At 50.0% G+C, this 23,351-nt stretch overlaps 2 protein-coding genes across 5 annotated transcripts in view; one reads left to right on the top strand and one right to left on the bottom strand.

Annotated features, from left to right (window-relative positions):
• Nucleotides 1-18,104, bottom strand: part of JSRP1 (junctional sarcoplasmic reticulum protein 1) — a 33,364-nt gene extending 15,260 nt beyond the window's left edge. The window contains exons 1-2 of one of the 4 annotated variants that reach the window (XM_087769210.1): nt 10,407-10,999; nt 10,097-10,273 (exon numbers count right to left, since the gene is read on the bottom strand). The gene's annotated coding sequence lies outside the window, so the exon portion shown is untranslated. Of the gene's footprint in view, nt 1-10,096; nt 10,274-10,406; nt 11,000-13,250; nt 13,749-18,006 lie in introns of those variants that run through there. The other 3 variants (XM_087769209.1, XM_087769208.1, XM_087769211.1) reach the window with 3 other exon arrangements.
• Nucleotides 18,105-18,399: 295 nt separating this feature from the next.
• Nucleotides 18,400-22,558, top strand: OAZ1 (ornithine decarboxylase antizyme 1). The gene is given in 6 exon segments (XM_087769213.1): nt 18,400-18,593; nt 20,944-21,001; nt 21,003-21,089; nt 21,220-21,392; nt 21,930-22,015; nt 22,129-22,558. Coding segments are annotated over 6 exon segments (651 nt in total). The 5' UTR covers nt 18,400-18,477; the 3' UTR covers nt 22,260-22,558.
• Nucleotides 22,559-23,351: the final 793 nt, after the last annotated feature.

Genomic DNA, 23,351 nt, shown 5'->3' with positions numbered 1-23,351 from the left:
GGGGGACCAACCACCTCCAAATTGCTCTGTGGTCACCACTGGGCTCTTCTGTCCTACGGTGACCAGGACCAGAGACAGAAGCTGTGGTGGCCCAGAAGATGGTGAGCAAGGAGAATGAGGAAGAAGCCTGGAGAAACCTGTCAGCCCGCACCAGAATCCCATTTGGAGTGTTTTGCTGCTGTACTCGGAGGTGAATGATCTCATCGGAGAAGCATCAAAGGCAGCAAACCATTTCTGCAGGTGAATGAACAACAGAGCCAAGCTGAGAACCGCAGGACAAGCCGAGACAGGTCGCGGCACAAGGCAGAAGTGGGGTTTGGCCGTGGGGAGGTTCGAAGCTCTGGGCTGCCTCGTGGGAACTTCTTTTAAAGTCAGGCTGGGGAGGAGCGCTGGTAAGTAATTGCTCCATGGCAGGCCCAAGAAGTGAATAATTTTCCAAGAATGAAGGTTAAAAGCCTAGAGACTCCAATGAAAGGCACTCTATAAATAGGACTAAGTAGGCAGAGCAGTGGGAATAACGGGCAAAAAAACTTGGTGTGGAAAAGGGGTGGAAATGATCTGACACCCACATTGGGATTGGACACACGGTTGTCTCTGCCAAGCAGATGTTTTACATAAGCTAACGTTGCAAAGAGGTTTTTTTTTTTTTTTTTCAAACTAACTTTCGGACACCCCTCTGAGAGCGCAGCCTGCTGCACCACGGGCCCGAGGAGAGCTGTGAGCTGTTTGAAACCATCCTACCCCAGCGCTATGTGACTTGACTTGTCCCTGGACCAGAGCATCGTGCTGGTGCGTGGGACAAGGCACCAGGACAGCAGCCAAAATTTGGGGTTGCTCAACCCATCACATGGGACCACTGTCTGCTGTGCCCAGTGGAATCGGAGGAGCTTTCCTGCTGATTTCTGTCATTTGCCCCCCTTCTCCACCATCCCTCACGTCCCTCAGTGGGTGCCCTGGCTGAGGTGCAGGCAGGAGAGCTGGCGGGCAGGGACAGCCTCGCTGCCGGCATGGGCGCTGCATGGTGGAGCTCTGCCTGCCTGCCCGTGCACAGACGTGCGGACCTGCATCTCCCTCTTTCACTCAAACAGGAAAAAAAAATCCATCCCGAGAACATTTATCCCTCCTTCCCGTTTATCTGTTGCTGGTCAGTGCTTTCTACAGTTATTAGAAAGAGGGGCGGGGTGCCAGATAGCATGATCACGTACGCTTTGGTTCTTTAAAAAGCAATAACCCATCTGCAATAACAGGCTATAAATGAGCTAATGCTGCTCAGAGATCTTCAAGTCACTGTGGATGTAACTGTGCAAATGTCAGCTCAGGGCTTACGACAGTGAAAAGGCTGCGAGCGGTGCGGAGACGATGCTGTGTTTGCAGAAATCCCCTGTGCACCCACGTCTCGACCGCTGCCAGCAGCTCTGGTCACCTCACAAAAGACACAGATAAGCGAGAAAAAGGGCTGGGATGGCTGCAGGAGCAGACGGTGCATAGGGCAGAGCTTCTACATGAGGAAAGACTGAAGAGAGGAAAATATCAGCTTGGAAGAGAAACAAAAACCCGAGAGAGCTCCAGAGAGGGACCTGTGACTCTCCAATTCACAAAGCACAAAAACTGGGGTCCCAGATGCAATTAGCAAGCGCCAGCTTGAAAACCAGCAATGGTCTTCTGCAGGGACATGTAAGGGAGTTGTGGATCTCACTGCCGTGGGATGCAGTAGGAGCCAAGTGAAGACCTACTTCGGAAAAGGGTTTAAAGACCTGCCTGGAGGACGGGTCCATGCTATTAGACTCGAGAGCCCGAGTTTAGGCTCGAGAGCCCGAGTTCAGCAAGGCGGTCGGCCGGCCGCGGCGCTGCACGTCTGCTCAGCCTGGCTGCGCTCGCTGATTTGCAGTTGCAGGGTAGATGCAAATCCAGCAAAGTCAGATGATTTACAGGAGCTTTGCAATTGTGTCCAAGGTTAGAAGCGAGGCCCAGATCTGCACATCAAAACAGATTTCCCATAAATTACTATGTTAAGCCTTTTCATAAAAGTTTAACAGCATGAAGTATGATTCATGAGGAACCTGTAATGTTTAATTAGAGGGGAGAAACTGATCCTGCTGTGAAAAACTTCCAGATTCCATGCCAAGCTCATCGTTGACTTAATTTACGGGACATAAACAGGCCAGAAAATGGCATAAGTGGCAAAGTTGTGTAACTTTTGCCAATTCAGGATACAACAGCTGCGCAAAGGGAGGCTGATTTACAAACTCAATGAGACGAAGGCGGAGGTGTAGCAAGAAAACAGTGAATAAACTCCTGGGCAGCGCAGGACGGGAGGATCTATCCCATGCTCTGCTACAGCTGCTCTTTTTGCTACTGCCCCAGTTTCTGCCTCCTGGCATGAAGGTCACTGGTCTTACACAGCCATGAAATTCCCCATTGGCTTAAATTACACGCGTCCTTCAGGCTTCTAACCCTAGATGTCAAACCGTCAAGGCTGCCATGTCAGCGACATGGACATAACTTCTGGTCTAACTCCAGCGAAACTGATAGAATTACTTTGGATTTACACCAGTACCGTCCCCCGGCACCCCACCTGCTGCTGGGGAACGTTTCTCCAGTTTCCCTGGGGCTCCGACTTTCTCGCCCTGTGCATGCCTCTCGGTGTAACCATGCCTACAGCGGGATGCAACGTGTGCCCAAAAAGGGATTCTTGGTATTATTCATATGGAAAAAATGCTGTGGGATTGCTTCCCTTCATGTAACTAACTGGTCCCATGACCTCAGTTTCATGATTCTGGATTTCTGAGTGAAATAATTTCTAATACCGAGAAGGGAGAGGCTGCTGGGTTTGTGGGGAAGGCAGCAGGGAGGCTGCAGTGAGCAATTGCTTGCAAAAGAGACGGGCTTGGGAGCCACACCTAAGATGAGCTTGGCTCCAGCCCTGCCTCCCCACATCATCTTTCCGGTGCCTTTTTAGCAACCATGAGCAAGCCAGTAAATTGGGACCCTGCACAATACCTAAGAGCCACAGAAACCTGCTGCTGGAGACGTCTTTGACGGGGTGTTCACCAGTCCCTAAATAGAGCAGCGCTCCACTTACGCGGAAAAGAGGGAGGCGAAGAATTTAAAACCAAGAAGGGAGAGGAGGTCACTGCAGAGCTACTCAAGTTCAGCTGCAGTTTCATAAACGCTTTAAATATCGCTCCCTGCTGTCCTGTCCGGGCCTGGGCAGGGTAGAGAAAGCTGAAATAGCTCAAGGTCTTGGGGAAAAAGAGGTGAAAAAATAGAGAGGAATGACAGGAGCGGCTCCCTGATTGTACCAGGAGATGCCTCCAGCTCCCTTCCTTCCCTCGGTCCCTGCAGGAATCAGAATTTTGCAACAAACCTGAGTTTGGTACTAGAGAGTGCAAGGAACTGCAATGGCAACCAGGCGGCTCACGTCAGGTCCCTGGAGCATCCCACAGGCAGAGCCAGGCGGCAGCACCACAGCTGCGTACCCAGGATGACACCCAGCCCGCCTCCTCTTCCATCCCCCCTTGGGAAGAAGGCTCTCACCGGGTTTCAGAAAGATGCCAGGTGCACAAGAGGGATTTCAAAGCAGAAGAAAACAAATCAAAAAGGCAAAAATATATGCAAAAAAGCCCAACCCAAGACTCGGGTGCAAAAAGCATTGCAGGTGCCAGGAACACCCTATGCAAGGGGAATGTTTGAAGATAAGCACCAGCTCACACCACGGGCAGGAGAAGATCAGCCTGTCAGGGCAGCCCATTGCATTCCTGCAACACAACGGGGCTGAAGTGCACGGACTGGAGAAAATTGTGCAGGAGGGTCTGGGGCAGAGCCACAGGCTCTGGACACCGGGTCCGGACCTGCTGTGGGCTCGGACCGGGGACGATCCCACCGCCTCGCAGTGCTGCAGCTTCCCTTTCTGTAAACAGAGGCAATAATATTTGCTGTGCTCCCCACATCACAGAAAGGTAAATAAATTCACTTAAAGACGGGTAGTAGAAGATCCTAGATGAGTTTATGAGAGTACTTTGCATTTTTGTTGCAAGGTTTAACCCTAAATCCACCATCCCCAACTATACAACAGTACCTTCCAGAGCTTTGTTCAGTTCGGTTTTCAGCATCCAAACAACTTTTTATTCCTCGTCTCAAGATATGATCCACTGCTCGCCACATCCCACAACCAGAAATCATCCTTGACACCCAGCCTATAATCTCCATTTATTTAGCTTAATCCCTTTCACAATACACCATCCATGCCGCTGCCTGCCTCCTGCAGGCGCTCACCGCTTGTCACTGGCGATGGCAGCGACTGCCCAGCCGACCTGCAACATCTGCTCCCTTCTTCCCTGGTTTTTGGGGACAAATCCAGGCTCAGGACAGAGCCAGCTCCTGGGAAGGTTTCTGCCCTGAGCCTCCCCACCTCCATCCTCGCAGAGCAGATAACTGAAAGCAGCCGGCGGGGCCGGCGCGTGTCTCGCAGCCGTAACGCAGGGGTAATGCAGAGCGGCGAGGGACGGCGTGGTTTGCCCAGGGAATAAAGAAGCCAGCTCGGTCAGCCCCGATCGCTAATGAAAGCCTCGCAGCTGTGTATCGCTGGGGTTTTCCTTTTCTTATACCTGAGAACGTTGTTGTCAGGACCACAAAGAAAACACAGCGAGGGCGAGAGCAGGAGATAAAGAGGAAAGCTGGGCAGCGCTGGGAGTGGAGGGAGCGGGGAAATATAAAAGGCAGAAGGAAAAGAATCAAGGATGTGGGCGAGCAAATGAGTCAGAAATTCGGGTAAAAAAGGCAGGGTCTGCAAAAGGTGAGAAAAGAAAAATGAGGCACCGTTGCAAAGCAAATCCGTGGCGAAGAGGCAGGAGGAGAGCGCCCAGTCAACCCCAAAGGGCAAGAGCCATGAAGGGGACAGACAGACGGACTGACCTGCAGAGCTCCCAGGGTGGGTTCATGGGACAGCACCTGGCAGCCCGAGCACCAGCACAGTACCCACGGCCACCGTGTCGCCCCATGCCCGGGCATATGCCCCCATGTCCCTGCCCATTTCCCTGCCCGCCACGCTGCCCGGGGAAGTGCCCCCCGCTGCAGGGGAGCTCGTGGCCAGTGGGTGCTCAGGACCGGCGGTGATGGACCACAGCCCACGCGGGCAGTGGGACCAGCACCCTCCGCCGCAGCCCCGCCACGGCCACCTCTCTCATCTGTTTTCACTTGTGCCAGATGGGAAGGGGAGGGAGAGATGGGGGATGGGGCCGCATCGCTGGGATGTCGGGGATTCATTTCTTTCTATTCTTTTCCCAGTGACATTTAAATGGCTGGCCCCAAAATGCTTTCTGATTGCTGTGTGTTTTTCCCAATGACACAAAGGCGAGAATCTTTCAGAATAAATCATTTAGAGGCAAGGGAAAAAAAAAAAAAAAAGCAGCAGCTCTGACCCCACAGGCACATGCACCTCCCTCCTCCTCGCCCTCCCCTACAAGCATGTTTTGGAGCTGCTCAAGCAAAGGGGAGAGTGAGCAGGAGTAATTTTCCACGGATGCAGGGAACAATTGAGCCCCGCATGGTTTTCATCGTTAAAATGTTTCCCTCCAGCAGTTTATGTTCATCCACACCAGACAAAGGCAATATGCATGCAGAGACCAGTTTAGTCTTGCTCCACCCGCCGGTGGTGCAGGGTGACGGGGAGGAGGAGTGGGGGAGAGATGCTAACACCACGAGGTGGGACCCGCTCCAGCTCCTCTCCCTGCGCAGGCCAGCTCTGAGTCACCCTTACTCAGCCCCGGCGCAGCCTCAGCCGTGCCCAGGTACGTGGGCTGGTTTGGGGAGGGGAGAGGGGACGGGGCAGCTTTGGCACAGAGAAAACGAGCGCGTGGGTTTAGGGCGAAGCACCGCTCCGTGCTGCTGGTGTGGCACCATCGTTTCTGCACGTGGACGGGAGGCTGGGGAAGGAAGGAAGGAAGGAGGCCACATCGCTTCATAGAATCATAGAATCATTAAGGTTGGAAAAGACCCTTAAGATCATCGAGTCCAACCGTTAACCTATCACTGCCAAGTCCACCACTAAACCATGTCCTCAAGCACCACGTCTACCCGTCTTTTAAATACCCCCAGGGATGGGGACTCAACCACTTCCCTGGGCAGCCTGTTCCAATGAATGCCTGACAGCCCTTTCGGTGAAGAAGTTTTTCCTAATATCCAACCTAACCCTGCCCTGGCGCAGCTTGAGGCCGTTCCCTCTCGTCCCACCGCTTGTTCCTGGGGAGAAGAGACCGACCCCCACCTCGCTACAAACTCCTTGCAGGTAGTTGTAGAGAGCTTCGCAGCAGTGCTCGCTTCAGCCTCGTGCCACCCACCCGGCTTCTCCTGGAATCCAGCCCCTTCACTCACACAGGGTCTCCAGCCACCCTACAGACATGGGAGACCCTTCCCCATCCTCTGTGCAAACACCAGCCGGCAGCGGGATTGCTCCCGGTGAGGAGAGCTGAGGACGGATGCCGGGATCACGTTCATGCTGAGAGGCTTTAGAGGGGAGCATGGGGACGTGGGCATCCTCAGCACCATCGCCGCACCAGCACAGCCCAAAGGGGGCTGAACGCTGGTGGGGCTGGGGGCATGAGGCTGGGGAGTCGAGCCTGAGCCCTGAAGCACAGCAGGGCGATCCTCGAGTCGAGCAAAGCCTCGCCATGATCCTTTTTCCTCTTTGTCATTGATTCCCTTCCCATCTCCAGTCCTTTCAGATGGAGGAACGTACTTCAGTCACTGGCAAGGAGTTCCCCAGCTGGAAGCATCACCCGCAGCTCCCTCAGGAGGAAGGAGGACGGGGTTTGAGCCCTGAAACATCCCCTGCCCAGGTGTCAAATCTACACACGGCTATGAAAAGCACAACTGGTTTTTATAGCACAGGTCTGCCCAAAATAAGAGCTCCAGGCTTTTGCAACTAAAAGAGCTTTTAAATATCCATCTCCGGGACCTGCAGGACAGCAGGGTGCAAGTTTGTGGCTGGCAGCTTTGCTGCTCTGGCACATCAAGCCACAGCATCGTTTCTGAGCCCCTCGTGGCACCTCTTCCCTGCGCGGTGCCTACTAAACCCACCATCCTCAGCAACTTGCTGCTCGCTGGGAGCATGCAGGGCTGAAGGGGCAACACCACCACTCTTGTGGGAACCACGTCAAGAGGACCTCTAGCTCTGAGTGTGAAGAAAGATGAAAAGCGACCAATTTTCACAAAAAAAAAAAAAAAAATTCTTAGTTCCTTATCACAGATCAGCACATAGGAGCTAAACAGACTCAGGCCCAGACTGGTGGGAGATCTCTAAGCAACATTTTTGTGGTGCAGAGTAAGGTTTTGCCAAACTCCTTCCACCTAGATCCTACCGAGCCAGTGGTTCAGCCCAACGCCGGTTTGCATCCCTCTGCCAGACCACTGAAGAAGGCTTTCAACAAAACATCAAAGCAGAGACCCAAATGAATCACAGGATCCAGCGCTGAGGCTCCAACAGCCCTTTTGTGAAGCTCAACTGCATAAGCCCTAACATCCTTGTCGAATTATAACCCCCCAGGTAGCTGTGCCGAGCTTTTCGCTCCGTGTTCTGCTTGGATGTGTGTGCTTTTTTGGCTCCTTTTTTCAACATCCAGCAAGTGCATTTATAAATAGCTGGGTTTTACCTAAGAGGTGATGGCACTTACATGGTCATGGAGAGATGCTTTACGTATATCGCTTGTGTGGGAAAGATTTTGGATGGCTGAGATACTTCCTTGACAAGAAGCATAACAAGGAGAAAGGAAGCTTTTACAGAAGACGATCTCAGTTTGCTTAGCCTAACAAAACAAAGGCCAGAAGGGGTAGGATTGCTACACATAAAAGCACCCAAGAGAGAGCTGAGACGCCTCTTTAAGCATAAGGACAATGTTGGCATGAAACCAACTGGGAAAAAAATTGGCTACAAATAAATATAACTGGGATTAAAAAGGAGCTTCATAACTCTTAGAGCACTCAGCTTATGGAATGGCCTTGCAGGGGACACGCTGGAGGCTGTGAGGGCAGAGCACTGTTCCTTTGTGAAGGGGATCCCAGGACCACGTGTGGACAGCAGGTCTGGTGTTGGCTCAGGTGGTCTCTCCTAGTCCTATGCCTCCATCAGGAAAGACGTCCCACATGTAGGTCTCCGAAACTGGGAAGCTAATCCTTGCAGCATGGAGAAGTCCCAGTGCTCAACGTCCCCATCGAGCGGTGCCAAGAGCTCTTGAAATCTTCCCAGATGACAAGTCAATCAAGAAGATACATGAGCTGACCTCCCTTGCATTGTGTGTGCCTTGAGATTGGTAACTTTTCAAAGTACTATAATGAGCACGGATCTTGGAGAGCGACAACAATAGCTTATTTTCAAGGAAAATTAAAACCAGCCTGTTTTTCCTGATCTTACAGTTTCCTCCAAACAAATGTGTCACAGCTGTTATACCTGGAGGTCATGGAAAAAAGGTCTCATCGGAACTGCTGTGAGAAGTATTTTGGCTGAGGAAAAAGAGTTTGAATGTGTCCTGCATGAATACAATAAGGAGAGACTGAAGAGAAACTGTCTTCTTGCCCATGGTAACAGAGAGCTGAATAGCAGTCATGAATTTAAGGGGGAAAAGCCCAAATACTTTATATCAGTAAGGCTAGAAAAGCATTGGAAGGGATCGTCTAGGGAAATGTTGGCCTCCCTATCACTGAAGGGTTTTATGAACAGGTTAGACACGTCTGTCAGGAATGATTCCCGAAAAGCTGATCCTTTTTTTTGGGGCAGGAGTGTGGGTTATATGGCTTTCTGAAATGGCAGCTACTATCCTTTGTGATACAAAGCTCAGCACCAAGATGAAGACGACACAGTCCTCTCTGATCACTTATGTTCAAGGCTGGACGCGGAATTACCGCTCGCTGCCAGCACAAACCCAACGGGCTCTCCACATTCCACAGCGACCCGGAGACGCCAGCCCTAAAGCAGGTCTGAGCGCCTCGATCCCAGCCTGCGGTATTGCAGTCTGAACTGGAACGATAAAGGCTTCATCAAGCCTTATATATTATTAAACTTTATTTGCATTGCTTTCCATGCGAGGCTCGGGAAAGGCTTGTCGTTAAAATTCAAAGAGTTTTAAAAGTCCCAGGGACCCTGAGAGTAGTGGTGCAAAAGTAGGGTTGTTTCAGTGCCGTTGCGTTGGCGTTGCTCGACAAAGACACAAGCTGGAGCGATGGTGGTCAGAGCCGCGCAGAGGCCCGGGGTGCTGGTCATGTCAATCGACATCACCATGAAAACGCGAAAATAAAAAAATACATAGTTTTGTATAAATTGATAGCTTGCAGCCACCTCCGTAACAGTTCATGGGGAAAAGTATCCAGTTACCACAAGCAAGCGTATTTCTGAACCTATTGAAAATCTTAAAACCACAGTACATAAACCTAACAATACCAAACTGCAAGACATCAGGAAACCATCGAAAGAAAAGCCCAGTGTAATAGAAAAGAGAATTAAACATGACTATCACTGCCAAAGATTAATCTCGCATAGATATTTTTAAAGGCAACAAAGAGGATTATCAATGAGAGCTGAGACAGCATAAGGACAGATCATTTAGGTTCAAGAGAACATTTTGCTTATTTCAAAGGTACTTTGAGGTAAACAGATTTTTAAAAGCAACCTAAACCCCCTAGTCCCATGGGATTCAAGGTCAGAGGAGGCAGCCTGACGGGAGAAGAGGCACGAGACCTCTTCAGTTCCCACTTCAGCCCTGCCTCCGTACAGCCCGGTCCTTTCTCCCTGCCTCAGTTTCCCAACGCACAGCGCCACAAGTGCAGTAAATTACAGCCTCCGAAGGGAGCTCGAGGGCTGCAAGGACTGAGAGGCAGCACTGGAAGCTTAAACATGTAAACCACGGATCCTATTTTCCCCGTCTAATGAATACAAGTGGTCACAGGGATGGTGTAGGATCTGCTGCCGCCGCGGCGACACGCTCTGATCTCCACAGGGATCAGTTTTAATGTGCATACTCCAGCCCATTAAGCCCGTGACTTGATTTAGCAGCACTACAGAGCTGCCGTACTGCGCGCATTGTTCTGACAGCTGTTCAGGACTGACCTGCCGACTCTCAGTGCTTCCTGTCGCGTCCTGCTCCTTGAAGGACAGCTGATTACATTTTCCTCCCTAATGAGCTCAATGAGTCTGAAGATGGGCTGAAACTGCACAACTGGATAGTATATGATCTTTGGCTTCCACTGCTGCCGGACCGCTGGCAGTCAGAGATCAAGGACGTGTCTGTGTTTGAAGCCAAACAAACATGGAAACGTCATGGGGAATAAGGAACCGTGAGCTAAGAAATTAATGTCCGGGGAAGCACCAGAAAGGCAGGGCACCATTACAATCTGCATTGCATTTTGAAAGGACATACCTGTTAGGCAATCCAAAATGGAAACGCTCCGACCCAAGAACGGACATTTATTTGGGGATCAGATATCCAGAGGAACAGAAGTTAATAGCTTCAGTAGCTAAAATACCCCAAAAAACAAATTTCAGAACTAATTCTCAACTCCAGACAGTTTATTTTCCATAATCACAACTGCTCCCTTCCTTTGCGTGCCCTTCTGAAGCAGTAGGTTTTCAGATCTCCATCTGAAGTACTGGGTAAAAGTCACTGTAAGCAGAAATCAAACTAACTAGGTCATCGCTCCAATCCCAAACAGGAATTTCAAGGTTGCTTGCCTTCCTTATGCCACCTCTTTATCTTCTAGCACCTTCGGAAATCTGTTGGTCTTATTAAGACTTACGAGCACGTGCTCAGCTCTGCGTGGAAGCGCACTTTCGCACTCCCCAAAGATTCGGCTACCCTGCCTCCGCAGCGGGAAGCCCCGTGGGTCGAGTTAGGGTACCTGCATGGGCTTCACGAAGCAGGACACACGGGAATAAACAGCTCCCCTAAAGCCTGGTTACTTCGGAAACATAGGGACAGGCACCGCGATGCTCTCGGGAGCGCTGCTGGGAAACATCGCAGCGCTTTGCATCGAGTCACCCCTTTCCCGCAGGGTAAGCAATGAACCCTTCATAGCTCAGCTTCTTCTAGAGTTAATAACAAACAGGAGGCAGGGTCAGTTAATTTGTACCTAGAACGGCTTCATAAATAAAAACATTTCGGAAAACTGGAAAATTTTAGCAATGAAATAGAGCTGCCTTCATTTTAAATGCTCCACTCCTAAGCGGGTTGACAACCCAGTGGCTTATTTGATAGTTTGCTGTCAATCCCTTACAAACATCACTACAGCACCGGTTGTCTTTCGCTTGCCGTTTGTTGCTTACAACAGAGCAAGCGGTGGGGAGACGCCAAGGCCGGCACGGGTCAGGGGGCTGCTCCTCGTCCGCGGCTCCGCGGGGCTTGCCTGGCTGAAGGGGCACAGGGGGTGGGCAGGTCGGAGGGGGTGTGCTGCAGGGGAGCCCTGCCTTGCCATCGCTCTGCCTGCTGCGGGGGGAAAGGCTCACCAGAGCTGCCAAGCTGCCACCTTTCACCAGCCTGAAATTCAAGAGTATTTAAAAAAAAAAAAAAAATGTAAACCAGCCGAGCTGCTAAGCTGGCCTGATGGCTGGTTCCAGCTCCACTCTCACTCAGAGGGATTGCTGCCTATCTTGGTGCACAGAACCGTGAGTAAATATTGGTTCAAACAGGGATAGCTGACGGGCAAAAGCACAAGGCTGCATGCAGCTCAAATAAACAGGCTGGCAAGAGTGACCGCCACCACGGCTGGACCTCCCCGTCCCTCCTGCGGCACCCCGGGCGAGCTCCGGCCAGTGACTCTGCTGAGTGCTGAATCTGCAGGGATTATACCCAAAATAAAGCAGCGTGCAGCACAAACACACAGCTGGACAAAATCCCACTTTGCCAATTCTGCTGGTCGGAGGCCGTTCTTGGGCTCGCTCTCTGCTACAGCAAAGGGGCGAACTGGTTCCCTTACCCGCAACTCTCTAAAGGACGAGTGTGGGATATAACTTATTGCAGGCTAAATAACCTTCCCTGCCCTCGAGGCTTGTTCATTTTATTTATGGGAAAATATGCTCGTTAATGCTCTTATCACAGGAATGATCTAATCGGGGGGGAAAAAGTCTCCTTTGAATATATCCATTTTAATGAGCTGCTGGGCGAAATGTTTAGGCAGGCAAAACTGACTCTGAACTCGGTTCTGACAGAGCAGATTCTGCACAGGTCTTAATGCTCATCCTGCTGGGATTTGTTTGTTTTGATAACATTTCCTAACGAAATCACGAGTTAAAAAAGCTGTGCACTTCCTCGTCCCTAAGGCTGACTGATCCAAGCACAATAGGAACCGAAGGAAAATAAGCCACGCCGTCCAGCTCGCCTTCCCAACAGAGGCTGTGAAAGTGGCCTGTCCTGTAAAGAAACATCAGAACTCTTCTGTAAGAGACAAGGGAAGCTAAGCAATAAATAAGTGAATAAATCCACCACACAAAGCCTCCAGCAAGCGAGAAAGGGAAAGGGGTCAGCAGAGAAAGAAAATGTTCAGGGCAGAATTCGAGAAAGCCGCTGCACGCAGAAACGCTGATTCCATGTGATTGCAGGGGGCTCGTTTTCCCAGGACCCGGCTCTGCGAGGTGCTGTGCACCCCACCGCGAAGGAAAGCGCTCGATCTCCTCTCCGAGCTGAGCTCCGCTCTGTGGCACTGCACCCCGCGCAAGACGCAGACCCTCATCACCTCTCGCTAACTTGGGGAGGGGGAGCGGAGGGAGAGGAGGGGACGGAGATGTGAGCTGCATCTGGCCAAACGTAACCGAAACAGAAAATGGATTGTGGAAGGGAGGATGTTGCAATGTCTTCCACTTTACTGTTTTGCAACCACCTCTGAGTTCCTCGTGACCATTTGCTCATAGCTGGCAGCAACACTCAGAGAAAAATCAATCAGAAAATCAAGCCTGTGCAACGTTATTCTTAAATTACAGAACCGTAACGCCAAACTGCTCAAGCACACCTCTTGCCCCGGCGATGTTAAGGTGCCATCCTCTGACCGTATCTCACGTCCCCGCTGTTGGCTAACCCACTCTCTCGCTGACTCTATTCCCTGTTCTCACTGCAAACTTTTCCCCTCACCCCCACATTATTTTTAAATGGAAACTGAACTGCGATGCCTGCAAACTTAAAGAAAACAACGCGGCATTTATCAGGTGACCAGCACTATGCTGGATTACACCCCTAAATCAGACAAGACTTTAAAGCATTTTAAGCATCTGTTACCTCATCTGCATTCAATATATAGTCCTCTTCATACCAGCTGTTTTTAAGTGAGAAAGCAGAGATCCAAAGTTTCTTTGGTAAGAAGTACAGACATTTGTTGGCCTGACGAACTAGGGACTGCTTTCTTCTAGTTCAATATCTCACAAAGATCTTGGAAAAGAAATTCTTCCCTGCACTAGTAAACATCTAATAATTCCGGCTTAACTTCGCAGTGGCACGCAGAATCTCCTTCCAGCATAAGTGGGTCTGCAGAAAACCTGACCTTCAAATCACATCATTCTCGCACGGATGACAATGAAAACGAGGAGAGCTTTCCAGCTAGAAAAAGTGTTCTAATTACATGTCCCACAAAGATCAGAATAGACTCTAACACACCAAATAGCGTTTTTAGTGGGGGAGTATTTAAAATTAGATAACTGGTAGTTAACTGTTACCTGTAAGGAAATGAAGCAGAAGCTCTAAGGAAGGAGATGGGTAGACTTAAGAGCCCTGCTTTATAAGGCCTAGAAACTATAGGTCTTCTAAAGTTTAGAAATAACACCGTCCAGTGTTTTGACAAAGACCTCACAAGCTTTTGCTATACTTCATCTCCACACAGAGCTGACCGAGAGGAACATTTAAATTATTCTGGGACTAAAACCGGCTAAATTACAGGGTGGAGGAGTCATCGCACACAAGGATTTCTGTGAAAACACGTCACGATGGACATCTCTGCCTCAGTTTCTGTCCTGTTTTGGTGTTTGGCTACACCTCTCGATAACCCTTAAAACTGTAAGAACAAGTAGAGTCTTCCTGGAGTGGAAATAGAGAGAAAAGCCCATCAGAACAACTTGATTTTATAGTCTGGCTCAATCAATTTTTTTTTTTACCATTTTTGGGGAGTTGCTAAGTGTGTAACGCTACGTCAGGACTGCACACACTTTAAAAGAGGGCTCATGTTTTTCTTTCTGTTGTACTTCCCTAGTCAGCAAATCAGAGATGGGTTAATTCCCACGATGCTGCTAAATGTCATAAACATCTATTTCCACATTCCAGAAGAGCTATGACAGCATGATGCAGCTAAGCAGAAAATATACAGGGGTTTCTGCTACATGGCAAATACAGGTTTTTTCCATTCACCTTCCCTGGAGCTTTGTTACTCCTCTAGAACATGGAGGCAGGAGCTGCTTCTGCAGCAGCCCGCTCTCCAACAGCCACCTCAGTGGCAGAAAAACACACAGAAGCGCTAATATTTGCAGCCGTGTTATTTAGTTATGCTTTAATCACCTAAAAACCAGAACGGTTCATCTTTCCTTCTCGAAGTAAAAGATGTGATACAACTACAGTGTCAACGTGCAGGATTTCAGAACCGGCAAGTCCTGTGAGCCCTTCAGGTCCTGTACACCTTTCTAAGCACTACTTTCGCATCATCTGATCACAAACACTTGCAACCTGAAAACAGACAATGAAGAGGAAAGACATTCAGTTATTTATCCTGCCCATTTCTTGCTCTAACATCTGTTTACATCAGCTACCAGTTTTGAATTTGACTTTAACTTATTCCTGTGCTGTCCTCTTCTTCCAGTCTAATATCTTCCAGAAAGTAAAAACTATAAAAGCTTGACAAAGAATCATTAACTGGTGATTTTGACTAATGTTTGAGACCTCCTCTGTTAAAAGAGGCTGAAAAGCATGCTGAAACACGCTAAAAAAGGAAATTCTAGAAAATGAAACGCCTTTCCTCAACCCGAAACAATTTCAACTTAGATTCGTAACGTGGACTTCAGTTGTGTTGCTTCTTCTGTACTTTCTCTTTTACCAGGTCTGGTTATTGAGTAACTCAGACCGTACAAGGTATTTTCCCAGGTCGTTTCATACAGCCTAATTGCTACGACCTGCTTGTGTAAGAACCCCGAACAAGTGGGACTTGCGGCGTGCTCTCCTCGGAGGAGTTCAGCAAGCAGCTCAGGAGAGAGCTGATATAAACTCCCTGCTGCATCTCCCGCTTTGGGGACTACGCCGGTCCTTTGAAACCTGTATTTTTTGGAGGTGGGAAAGCTGTGGCAGTTGGGAGCCAGCAGAGTGAGGGGGTTTTTGATAGTGTATTTGTGGAGACTGGCATAGGACTTGGGATGAACTAAAGCCTCAAGACTTCGATGGACGAGATTCTCTATTTGCAATCGTCCATCTTGCCTCTGTGTTGAAAGCTACCGCGCCACAGCAGCCGGGGGCAAGTAGGAATGGATGCCCACACATCTGCTGCTGGTGTTCACTGCCCAGATAACACCAGGGACTGAGATGGGTTTGGACTATGGTGCCAAACTAGGAATGCAGCGGGAGCAACCAAGACACCGACACACCGTTACTTCTGCCTCCTCTGCTGCCACGGGTAGGGTAATCATGGCAAAGCAGTGGTAAAAAAACAGCTGGAGATGGCAACAGCTCAAACTGCCTCAGCTGGTAATCCCGAAATTGTGAGTCAGAGGCTTCTGTGTGAGGATTTATGAATCACTGTCGCTGCTAAACTGGAAGCCAGGCTATCTCAGCAAAACTGCAGCTGGAACTAATCCCACACGATATTTAATGCACAAAACCAAAACAGGTTGATTGGGCTTTTTGCAGACTACAGAGCACCACAGCGTTATCCGGGTCACTCAGCTGTAAAATGGAATGAGATGACAGGTATCCAAAGGGCAAAGCTGTTTTCAGTGCCACAGCAAAGAGGAAAGCAGCTGCAAAGATGATGTCCTCTGACACAGTGCCATTATAAGGAATTACAGTCGGATTACTACATAAATAATAAATGCCATTGTTAGAAATAATGAAACCTATCACAAAATGCTAAGGCAATTCCATCAACTAACGCATTCATTCCCTCATCAGGAAAACCTTTCTAAAACAACATACAAAACACGAATTGCTAAATCTTCTCCGATGTGCTTCATTTGGTCCGGATATTCCTGAATTGCAGCTATCCCATTGTTTCACGTTGGTCTCTGGGTAATGCATTAAATGGCAGTCAGCTTCCCCTCCATAAATCAACAGCCAAATCTAGAGAGCGGGGTGAAGCAAGCACTGATGTCTCAGTTATGTTGCGTTCTGGGAGCTAAGTGCAGATACCTGCAGCAGGAAAAGGATTTTTTTCTCTTGTACCTCTTACCACGACTCCCAGACTAGTCCCTGGCTGCTGGCCAGGCCAGGCTTCTCATCTAAGCTGCAGGAGAACAGCCTGTTTTCTTTTGGCAATACACTTTGTTCCATCATAGTCAATCAGAGCAGTTTCAGGACACGGAAGGTGGGTGGGGATTTAGACACTTATCCTTGTGCAAAGTGGAACCCATCAATGGAATATCCACGTGCTCAGAGCTCCTGGATGGGAATATTTTAAAGCAAAGAAAAATAAGCAAGATAGTAAAAAAAAAATAAAAAGTAAGAAATGCCCAAATGCAGCTGTGGTACCTGAAGGCAATAAAATAGGCGTCTTGAATGAAGAAAAAAGAAATACAGACATCTACAATTTTTTTTTTTTTTTTAGAAAACCATGATTTTGAAAATCATTACAATGCATCTTTAGTAGTTTCTTTGGCTCTACAAACATCTTTTTCCACTTAATTTGCAAGGCGTACCTGACTGCAAACTTGATTCAGCATCATTTAAACCATTATTTTGAGCTTTCTTTCCATGTAGGATAAGATCCACTGCTTAGGATGTGTGCTGACTTCTGTGATTGTGCTGCTGACTTGATTTTCAGAGGAGGGATGGTCCCATCTAACATGTAACAGGCTGAAACGTTCAGAAACGGCTGAGGCAAAGATCTGCTGTCATGGAAATTATAACCTGTTTACCCTTTGCACACATTTGCTGCTTTTAAGATTAATTTTGAAGATTGCCCCCCGCCCCGCAAGGGATGAACCTGTGTTTTCATCAATATTGTCCGAAAGAGAAGCGGGGCGTCCGATTTTCAAATTCGCATCCTTTCCTCCAGACCTTGTTCTCGCCGTGGGGCTGCAGAAAGACCCAACCGTGTCCCCAGGCCTCGGATTTCCAAAATCCGTGCAGGAGATGAAAAGCGGAGCGCGACGCTGCCGGGGGAGCGTTTTGGGCTGTTTGCTATGGGGGCGGGGATGCAGACCAACTTCTGCTATGTAAAGAACCAGGATTTATTCACTTCCTCATGCAGCACAAAGCCTTTTTTTTTTCCGTTTAAAAGATTACCACCACCCATTCCCCATTTCCCAGACAACCAAAGCTATGAATTACTGCACCGGTCATCTCAACGCACAGGCCGAGGGGAACCGGGAGATGCCGTGGCGGGAGCGCGGCCACGGCCCACAACGCGCACCCCAAAACCGGGTCACAACTTCAGCCCGTCCTTTCAGGGACCCTCTCCACTACCTGGGGGATTTTCTTATTAATTTTTAAATTGAAGGTTTCCCTCAGCATCCAGCTGGCAAACGCTTTGCGCGACAGATCGGAGGGCAGCGATGCCACCCCGGGCCCACTGCTCCCCACGGGAGGCCCCGCTGCCGCCCCTCTGCTCCCCCCACTGTAAAGCCCGAGGCCGTGCGGAGGCCCCGAGCCTCCGCCTCCCCGGCCCCGGCCCCGGCCCCGGCCCCGGCCCCGGCCCCGGCCCCGGCAGCCCCCGCCTCCCCTCCCGCCGCTCGGCGCCGAGGGACGCTCGCTCCCGCCCGCCGCCGCCGCCGCCACCGCCCCGCTCCTCCCCTCCCCGGCGCATGCGCGCGGCCGGGGCTGGCCCCTCCCCTCCACCGCAGTTTACCTCAGCCAGGCGGGGGCGCGGACGCGGGACTCGAACCGGCGGCTCTGAGGGGAGTGAGGGCTGCGGCCCCGCGCCGAAGCCCCCCGGCCCGAACCCCGCCCACCCGCAGCGGACGTAGCCAATCAAAGACCGCTATTCCCCCCCTCCCCGGCCCGACGCCTTTCTAACCAATGCTGAACCCCCTCCCGCTGCCAGCCAATAGGAAGAGGGCTCGTTGTTCCGCCTCCTGTCCTCCCTTCAGCCAATAGGAAGGGAGATTTTCTAAGAGACAACCGGGCCGTTCACCGGACGGGAGTCCTTTCCCGGTCGGGGGCGTGGTCCTCTCTGGGGGGCGTGGCCGTGGCGGGAGGCGTGGCCTGGAAGGGTATATAAGGACCCACTGCGGCAGCGGTGCCATTTTGTGTAGCAGCGCCTGGAGAGCGGCCGGCGGGAGGCGGCGGAGGGTTTCGGGGTTCGGACCAGAGCGGCCGGATGGTGAAATCCTCCCTGCAGCGGATACTCAACAGTCACTGCTTCGCTAGAGAGAAAGAGGGGAATAAAAGCACCATCATGCCTGCTGTGCTGAGCCTCAGTACCGGACAGAGCAGGTGAGGGGCCGCGGCCTCCCTCAGCCTTCGCACCGCTGGGCGCTCGCCGCCTCCTCCCTTCCCCTCAGGGCCCGCCCTGATCCTTCTCCTCCTCCTCCTCGTCCGTCCAGGGCCGGTCGCCTCCCCCGTGACCGGGGGGAGGGGAGCTCCGTGGCGGGTGGGGGAGGGGCGGCCCGCGCTGCGGCCTGGCCTCCTCCCCCGCAGAAAAAGGAGGGAGGGAAGAGGGGGGGAAAAAAAAAAACCCAAAAGGGTTTTTTCTGAACGCCCAAGGCGGCGCCTGCCCGTTGTAGCGCCGGTTGCACCCCCTCCTCGGCCCGGGGCGGGGGGGGGGGGCTTCCCGCGGCCGCCACCCCCTCCCCCCCCGGTCACCTCAAACCCCCGGCGCCTCCCGCCATGTGCCACGTTAGCTGCGGCGGGCAGAGCTCCCATCGCACCCTGGAGGTGTCGCAGCCCTGGGGAGGAGGCCTCGGACAACGCACACCGGCCCCGGGGAGGAGGCGGCTGGTCCCTGCGGGGCTGGAAGGTGCCTGGGGACGAAAGCCGGGCCTGGAGGTGCCCTCTCCCTACCGGGGGAAAAGAAAACCCACAGTTAGGCAAAGATACCAAAGGATTGAAAGCTGTTATCCCCTAAAAACTAAGCAAGGATACTGAGCCTAAAGTAGACCATAAAAATGTTAGGAGACCTGGTAGTTTAAAACTCAACCAAAAGATTAAACAATCCCGACAGATGCTGGTAAGAAAATATCTGAATTGGGGTGACCGGTGTAGAGTGATGGAGGCTTAGGACATCAGTCTGCCTTGTATGAAGGAAGCCATTAGACCTCCTATATGGACTATGAAATTTTTTTAGAAAGCCATTTTTATACTTGGCTGCTGTTTAAAGGTGAATTTTTTCCAAGAGGAGTAAGTGCACACAAACATCACTCTCAAATATATTCTCGATTGCAGAGTGTAGGCAACCTTCATTATGCACTGCCTTTCATCGGGCGAAAGGTGAAATTGTGTAAAGGATTGCCACTGTACACTTCTGAACAGGGTGCTTAAAGGCTTATTTTTAAGGGTAGTGAGGAATGTGTAGCTCTACAGTCAAGCTAAGATAAAATAAGTATCTAATGCTAGTACTAAAGAAAAGTGGCTCTCTTTAAAAGAGCCTAAAATAATGGATTGAACACTCATTTAGTTGAGAGAGTGCAAATTTTAATTTTTTTAATTTTTTTAATAAAACTTCGCAGTTGCTGTGTTTACTAATGCCTTGCAGCATATAATATTTGACCTATGTGGCCATTCAGTGCCTTTCTAATATGGATTCTTCATCACAAGTTTCAAGCTCGTTAAAAAAAAAAAAAAAAAAACCACCTCGTGCAAAATGGTGGATTATTTTGTACATGTTTATTCTGATTTGCAAATGGCTGCTGGCACTCACAGACAGGACGATTGTGAAAATTTCCCTAAGGGCCTCGATTGCTGCATCTGCTGAGATGACGCAACTCAAGAGTGAGCCTGCAGGGTGAAGGATGGTGCAGAGGGAGGGGCCAGGCAGCACAGCGTTTGCTCTTAGTACAGTAGAAGGTTTATTTGCTTAAGCAGGCTTAAATGGATGGGGTGAAACTCAGCACGCATACGAGAAATATGTTTTGTATCTTAGGAGGATAACGTTCTTAAGTACTGAACTTGGCTGAGCGGTGTAAAATGGCTCTGAAGAATTGAGTAGAAAGGCGTGTAGGCTTGCAAACGCTCTGGTGTGGTCTGAGTTAAACCTGGTGAGCTCGCTTCTGAGCTCTGCGTGGTGAAAGCGTTTGAGGTAGCGACACCTGTGAGACTGTTGCCTGCAATTTTTTGACCTCAAGCCAAGAGTGCTGATGCAAAGGTCTGAGGTAATTAGGGCCGTATATCACAGGTTAAAAAATGATCCCTAGCTTGCTGGGCCAATATACTCATGATGACTTCTGAGAACGAGGTGGGGGAGAGAATGGGATCTTGTGTATGTGATAGCAGAATGGTTCTTCTCTTGAAATCAGGTCAAGCGTGCTGCTGCCTTGGTATACAAAGACACCTTGCTCACTTCAAGCTGAGAGTATTTTCATCTCCAAGTTAGTCTTTCTCTCGAAATACTGCGGTAGCAGCTTTCTGACCCTCCTGGGTCCAGGCGCGAGGCAGCGTTCCTGCCCCTGGTCTGGAGGTTCCTTTGTCTTGCCACATCCCTGGGTTGCAGTGGGAGGAGTTCCCTTGGCCTAGGTTTGGGGCTTTTATTTTTTTAAATCTTGCCATCTGATCGCTGTTCAAAACCTAGAATTCACAGGGCTTTGTCTGACACTGCCTGTTTGCCTCTCTAACCGTGATCCCTTTCTAGTTCCAGGGTTCCCTTCAATTGCTGTAGTAACCTGGGTCCGGGGCCTCGGTGGTGCTCCTGATGTCCCTCACCCACCCCTGAAGATCCCAGGTGGGCGAGGGAATAGTCAGAGGGATCACAATCTTTCAGCTAATTTATTTTATTCGGTGAGTATGAATAATAATAAGCAGCTTGCTATGGTGAGCTTGAATGCGTTTCTTGCCTCACGCCTATTAATGGGAGTTATCCCTTCTCCAAAATGAAGTGGAAATAACTTTGCACATATTACTGCTGCAGGATAATCGGCTGAATGTAACAGAAGAACTAACATCTAATAACAGGACAAGAATTCTGAATGTCCAGTCAAGGCTTACTGATGCCAAACACATTAGTTGGAGAGCAGTGCTGAACAACAACAACCTCTATATAGAAATTCCCAGTGGTGCTCTGCCTGAAGGGAGCAAAGACAGGTAGGTAGAATAAAATGCAGCTGCGGTTTCACTTGCCTCCATCTTGAAGGCCTGTCCGTGGGGTGGAATAACACTTTACTGTCGCTGATGTTCACTCCCATTGTTCTGCAAGTTGAAGTCTGATTACGGTGCTTGATGCTCGCTTGTAAGAGGCTGCAACTAAGTGCTCCTGATTTGAGGGCTGCTTCTACCTGTTCTGTCAGGCGGAACCACCCAAAGGCTCTGGGATTTCAAGCTGTGTTCCCCGGTACTGGGCGGCTGCTTTTGTCCACTGAAAACGCCAGCCTGCTTCCGAGTCTTTCACTGCAGTTCTCCCTTCAGCCGCAACAGAAAAGCGCGTTGTCTGTCTTACTGAAGTCCTAGATTTCTGCCTCAAGTTAAGCCTGGGGCTTAGCGCTTTCCTGTTGGTGTGAGTCTCCCACCGCTAGCCTCTGGCGCCGACGAGTTCACGTGCAGACTGGCTCCCGGGGCCTTGCGAGCTAGTGCTGAAGGAAACGTTTGCTCGCGTGCATTGAACACCTTGTGTTTGTCTTGTAGTTTTGCAGTTCTTCTAGAGTTTGCTGAAGAACAGCTTCGAGTTGATCATGTGTTCATTTGTTTCCACAAGAACAGAGATGATAGAGGTAGGTGTTAGAGCACTGAGATGTGAACACAGTATTTGAACTGCTTTTGGTGGATGCTTCCGCTGTTGTACAGTATCAAATGGATAAAACTTGTTTTCTGCTTTTTTTTCTAGCTGCATTGCTCCGTACTTTCAGCTTTTTGGGCTTTGAGATTGTGAGACCAGGGCATCCCCTTGTCCCCAAGAGACCAGATGCTTGCTTCATGGCCTACACGTTTGAGAGAGACTCATCAGAAGAAGAATAGATTGCAATGTTTGCCTCTTAGAGCTTTCTTGTTGTCTATAAAGATGATTCTGTAGAAATTTTGTCAACATCTATTACAGTATATATAACTCTGTATGAAACGTTGTGACCAACTGCTCTGGTGGTGAGATGTTGAAAATTTCAGACTCCGCATCTTTTTCTGGATTTGTGCGCATGTTGTGGTTGTGCAAATAAATGCTCCCTCCAAATTAGCAGTATATTTCTTGAAGTTTAATATTGTGTTTGTGATACTGAAGTATTTGCTTTAATTCTAAATAAAAATTTATATTTTACTTTTTATTGCTGGTTTAAGCTGTTTAAGACTTGCACTCTGAAGAGGTGGCTCTGGAACTGCCCCAACCATTAAAGCTGCAGGTATGGAAAGGCGTTGGTCATTCTTTGCTTGACTGGAACTCGTGGCTGCGCTCTACCAGGACTTGAAATAATCTAGCGATCCTGTCAAAGCCTGCTTTTAGTGAAATAATGAGCAGGTTGTCCGTTTCCCCTGGGGATTAGGATCACCGCATCCCTGCTCTGTCGGTGCGTCATGGGATGCTTCAGGCTGTGTGTTAGTTGGGAAGTCACAAGCGAAATGCCGAGAAGCAGAACTCGGGGGGTGCCTTGAGCTTCGAGTGTCTTTGAGTATCGAATATGCAACTTGGACCCCTGAAGTCTTGATGTTACCCGTAAGAGCGCAGTCTGACGCTAGCGTGTGTTGCGCAGGCAGGATGGCTCGATGGGCTCTTCGGCTGCGATCTAGGAAGGCTTGTGGCACTTCCAGAGCGAAATGCCGCCGCTGAAGCTTTCAGCGCAGGAGCTGCAGCTCTCCCGGGGAGACGGATGGGGGCTGACGCCTAAGGGGAAGGGGCTGTTGTCAGGCAGTGCCTGTTGGGGGGTCCGCAGGCATCTGTTAGTGTTTAGGATGCTGAACAGAAGGGGAATGGCTGCGTGTGTAGGCCTAGAATTAAAACTTGCGCTGAAGTTACTAAAGAGAAGTCGCCAAAGGGCCATGCTTTAAAGCATTGTATTTCAATTTTTTTCAGTACGTGCTGCTTTGGAGGCTCGTTTGGCATCGTTTGAGCTGATTTATCTT

Source organism: Nipponia nippon, unplaced genomic scaffold (genome assembly GCF_047370975.1).
Source record: "Nipponia nippon isolate SJK-2023a ecotype South Korea unplaced genomic scaffold, ASM4737097v1 scaffold_31, whole genome shotgun sequence".
Lineage (NCBI taxonomy): Eukaryota > Metazoa > Chordata > Aves > Pelecaniformes > Threskiornithidae > Nipponia > Nipponia nippon.
Note: the sequence above shows the minus strand (reverse complement) of the source record. Positions and strands in the feature narration are given on the sequence as shown.